Source organism: Enoplosus armatus, chromosome 23, assembly GCF_043641665.1.
Source record: "Enoplosus armatus isolate fEnoArm2 chromosome 23, fEnoArm2.hap1, whole genome shotgun sequence".
NCBI classification, from domain to species: Eukaryota; Metazoa; Chordata; class Actinopteri; order Centrarchiformes; family Enoplosidae; genus Enoplosus; species Enoplosus armatus.
The window spans coordinates 492,501-497,500 of record NC_092202.1 but is presented as its reverse complement, the minus strand read 5'-3'; the positions used below and the strand labels follow the sequence as shown (position 1 = coordinate 497,500).

At 48.2% G+C, this 5,000-nt stretch overlaps 1 protein-coding gene across 1 annotated transcript in view; it reads right to left on the bottom strand.

The window, feature by feature from the left end:
* camta2 (calmodulin binding transcription activator 2) overlaps positions 1-5,000 on the bottom strand; it is a 26,856-nt gene that overhangs the window by 5,151 nt on the left and 16,705 nt on the right. Inside the window, 5 exon segments of the mRNA XM_070929415.1 lie at positions 355-578; positions 663-896; positions 993-1,266; positions 1,549-1,627; positions 2,618-2,799. Of these exon segments, the coding sequence (XP_070785516.1) occupies positions 355-578; positions 663-896; positions 993-1,266; positions 1,549-1,627; positions 2,618-2,799 (993 nt within the window).

Genomic DNA, 5,000 nt, shown 5'->3' with positions numbered 1-5,000 from the left:
CGGGGACTAAACACAGGCACTAACCTCAGGCACTAACCTTAGGGACTAAACACAGGGACTAAACACAGAGACTAAACACAGGGACTAAACACAGGGACTAACCTCGGGGACTAACCTCGGGGACTAACCTCGGGGACTAAACACAGGGACTAACCTCAGGGACTAGCCTCAGGGACTAGCCTCAGGGACTAAACACAGGGACTAAACTCAGGGACTAACCTCAGGCACTAACCTTAGGGACTAAACACAGGGACTAACCTCAGCCACTAACCTCAGTTAGACCTTAGTTTATACTGAAGTTTTGTCAGTTGGGAGTAACAACTCTTCCATGAGTGTGGTTTAATGTGTGTGTACCTGCAGGACCTCCTCCTCCAGGTACTCCTCCTCCTCGCCTTCGTTCTCGGCGTTCTCGCTGTAGCTCAGCAGCTGCTCCTCCAGCGTCGCCACCATGTGCGACCGCCTCCTGCCCGCCGTGGGTGGGGGAGGGAAGGTGTGTGGGTGGGTGGGGGAGGGGGCGCAGGTGCTCTCGTAGTCCATGAGGTAAAGAGGAGAGTCTCTGGAAACGCCAGGGTTCAAACCTGCAAGATTGATCAGTGATGATGAGGATCAGTGCACAGACCAGGAACCAGTGATTTCAATTAACAAACAGTGACCCGTGTTACCTGTGTTGAGCCTGGAGTTCGGCTCCCCCCCCCACATAGACACAGGAGGAATTGAGGAGAGGGGAAGGGAGGAGGGGGAGGGAGGGGAGACTGGTAGCGAGGAAGAAGTGGAGGAAGGAGACGAAGGGGAGGAGGGGGAGGTGTCCATGGGGGCGGGGCCACTGGAGTAAGCGGAGCTCGGGGAAGGGGAGGAGGGGTCGCTGGGGGAGGGGAGGCTGCTGGAGGAGCTCAGACCTGAGGGGTGAGAAAGGAGACAGCCAATCAGAGTACTAGAATCGTGTCAAGGCTTTCAGTGGACTGGAGCTGTGATCAGCAGCAGGTGTGTGTTACCTGTGTCTGGGCTGGTGGAGAGAGGAGACAGGGGCAGCTGTGGTTGTGGCGTGGCCGGTGTGTGTGTGTCTGCTGGAGGCGTGTGCGTGTCCCTGTGCGTCATGTGTGTGTGCGTGTGCAGCTCCTCCAGCGCTGTAGCGAGGCGGGTGTGTCCTCGGGAGCGGGCCACGGCGAGCGGCAGGCGTCCCAGCGAATCAGGGATCCCCAGCGCCGAACTGTTCCAGCCGTACAGGAGCTCTGCTGCCCTCTGGTGGCCAAGAGCACACGCCCACATCTGGAACACACACGTTAGCTGTAAAACTTGAAAACATTACAACTGTGGGGGGTAGTTACTAAACCACAATGACTGAGAATCCTGCTCTCTGATTGGCCCTCTCAGGGACTCCATGGACCTGGAACCTGTGTAAGGACCAATTGAGCCTCATCAAGGACCTCTGGTGCCAAAACTATGTTTACCGGCAATTAAATTAGATTTAAAACAGTGGTTACACTATTGACCTGAACTGTGATTTAAGTGACACCTGGCCAAATTTAATTGTGTGTGTGTTTATTTTACCAGCGGGGTGCAGGAGAAGTGGTCGATGTTGAGAGGATCAACTTCCTGTTCCAAGTCCAAACTGTCGCTGTTAACACTCCTACAACACAGAAACATCTACAGTCAAAGAGCGTGTGTACCTGCAGTGTATCAGTGTGTGTATCAGGTGTGTATGTGTGTGTGTACCTGCAGTGTATCACTGTGTGTATCAGAGGTGTGTGTGTGTGTGTGTGTGTGTACCTGCAGTGGATCAGTGTGTGTATCAGGTGTGTATGTGTGTGTGTACCTGCAGTGTATCACTGTGTGTATCAGAGGTGTGTGTGTGTGTGTGTGTGTGTGTGTGTGTGTGTACCTGCAGTGGATCAGTGTGTGTATCAGGTGTGTGTGTGTACCTCCAGTAGATCAGTGTGTGTGTGTGTGTGTGTGTGTACCTGCAGTGTATCAGTGTGTGTATCAGGTGTGTGTGTGTACCTCCAGTAGATCAGTGTGTGTGTGTGTGTACCTGCAGTGTATCAGTGTGTGTATCAGGTGTGTATGTGTGTGTGTACCTGCAGTGTATCACTGTGTGTATCAGAGGTGTGTGTGTGTGTGTGTGTGTGTGTGTGTACCTCCAGTAGATCAGTGTGTGTGTGTGTGTGTGTGTGTGTGTGTACCTGCACTGTATCAGTGTGTGTATCAGGTGTGTATGTGTGTGTGTACCTGCAGTGTATCACTGTGTGTATCAGAGGTGTGTGTGTGTGTGTGGGTGTGTGTGTGTGTGTGTGTACCTGCAGTGGATCAGTGTGTGTATCAGGTGTGTGTGTGTACCTCCAGTAGATCAGTGTGTGTATCAGGTGTGTGTGTGTGTGTGTGTGTGTGTACCTCCAGTAGATCAGTGTGTGTATCAGGTGTGTGTGTGTGTGTGTGTACCTCCAGTAGATCAGTGTGTGTATTAGGTGTGTGTGTGCGTGTACCTCCAGTAGATCAGTGTGTGTATGTGTGTGTGTACCTCCAGTAGATCAGTGTGTGTGTGTGTGTGTGTGTGTGTGTGTGTGTACCTCCAGTAGATCAGTGTGTGTGTGTGTGTGTGTGTGTGTGTGTGTGTGTGTACCTCCAGTAGATCAGTGTGTGTATCAGGTGTGTGTATCCCTGAGCAGCAGCCAGGTGGAGCAGTGTCATCCCGCGATGACGGACGGAGTGATGAAGCCTTTCTCCTCCTCCTCCTCCCCACCGTCCTCCCCTCATCATCCGCTCACACACTCCCACAATCCTCCTCTCAAACCACTGAGAGGACTGAGAGACAGACAGAGAGAGAGAGACAGTACTGTAACATACCAGTAGTAGGCCTACAAACAGTGATGTCACATTAGCTGTAATCTCAAAGTGAGAGTTACCAGCAGAGGAGCGAAAATGTAACATTTGTCTTGTTTAACCTGGGCCACCCCTGGCTATCTGAACTAACTCTAGCTAACTGGACTAACCTGGGCTACCCCTGGCTATCTGAACTAACTCTAGCTAACTGGACTAACCTGGGCTACCCCTGGCTACCTGAACTAACTCTAGCCAACGGGACTAACCTGGGCTACCCCTGGCTAACTCTAGAGTGAGTTATCTGGAGTAACCCTGGCTAATGGGACTAATTGGACAAATCTGAGCTATCTTCAGCACCCCCTCAGTCTAACTGGATTAGACTGAGCTAACCTTGAAAACCTGGTCCATCACCAGAGATAGACTAACCCTCCTAACTGGTTCCTCACCTGAAATAACTGGAGGGCTAAATGGACTAAACTTGGCTAACTGGTTTTAAATGGACAAACCTGGAATAACTGGGTTAACCTCAGCATGCTACACAAACAGGACTAACCTGGACTAACTGATTTAAACACATAGCAACAGAACCAGTCATGCAACATTTTAGACCAATCAGACGCTCACAGAGGAGATCACTCGGGCTGAAACTGATGATCTGATCTTCATTATTGATTCATTATTTACTAACAAGGAAAATCTGATTTAAGCAACGGGAACCAGAAATGTTTTTGTAATTTCTGCTTTCTAACCGATTTAAAATATAACTGATCAACTCAGCACTCTGTTTCAGGTAAACTGTCTCTGTTCCTCTCTGTCTCATCCTCTGCCCTCCCTCCCTCCCTCCCGCTTCAGCTGGTAGGAAACATTACATTCACAACCAACCCCCCCTCCAGATTTTCCGTCTGACTCTCCCTGTGTGACGACACTTGGACGAGTGAGGCTATAAATGACTGACAGCAGAGAGTGAGAGAGCAGCTCTGTGATTCAAGAGTTTAAACCTGGAAACACTTCCTGTTCTCGCACAGCTGTCAGTCATCTATCCTGCTCTCAGACACAAACCAGTGATAATGCTAACCAGTGTTCGGTCAGCGATTTAACAAGAGTTTTAGAAGGAAGGGTTTTTATTTATACCAATCTCTTGTTAGCTAAAGACTGGACGCAGGGAGACAGATAGCCTACACCTGTCTGTCACCTCTACATCCAGTAGTGGAATGTAACCTGTACTTAACTACAGTTTTGACATAATTGTACTTTACTTGAGTTTTTCCATTCTACTTGTACGTCTACTCCACCACATCTCAGAGGGAAATATTGTACTTTTTACTGCACTACATTTATTTCACAGCTGTAGTTACTAGTGAATGTCTCTGCACACCCACACAGGTGTTTCCAATGACCCCGTCTGATTGGACCTCTAGTCAGGTGTAAGTTGGGTTTACATGATGTCACCAAACTATGTACGAATAAGAATGATAACAAGGTGAGTCGCCCCTCCCAGCAAGTATACAGCAGGTGGGCTGTGGGTGTGCAGGGCCTTAATCCTTTAACACAGTGTGTGTCATTGGCAACGCATTTGCTCAAGCGCACTTTGGATTACCATAATTACGTCACAGTTTGTGCTATCAGAAAAATTCCAGCGGTTTCTGAAAGCTGAGACGTTGCACTTTACAGCCAAAATGGTGTCATTACGGTAATTTCACTGGCGCCTCTCAGTCAAAATAAGCAAAAAAGTCCAGGCGGACATTTTGAGGCTTCGGTTTTAACCCTTTAAAACCTAAACCTGGCTGTAAAGTGCAACGTCTCAGCTTTCAGAAACCGTTGGAATTTTTCCAATAGCGAACCGTGACGTAAATATGGTAATCCAAAGTGCGCTTTCACAAACGTGTCTCCTACGACACACTTTGTGTTAAAGGGTCAAGATTTGACATAGAAATTATATGATACTAAAATACAATGCATTAATATATATGCATTGATTAAACTAACAGTAGTTAGCATTTGCGCCATCTCAGCCAGTTACAACATTAAAACACTGCTACTTAAACATACCAGAAGTAACAACTCAATAATAAATAATGATAAAACACTGATGGGGTCCACTCTCCATAATGAGTACTTCTGAATATACTTACATACTGTGGTATTACTACTTGTATTTAAATACTTCTTCCACTGATAAACTG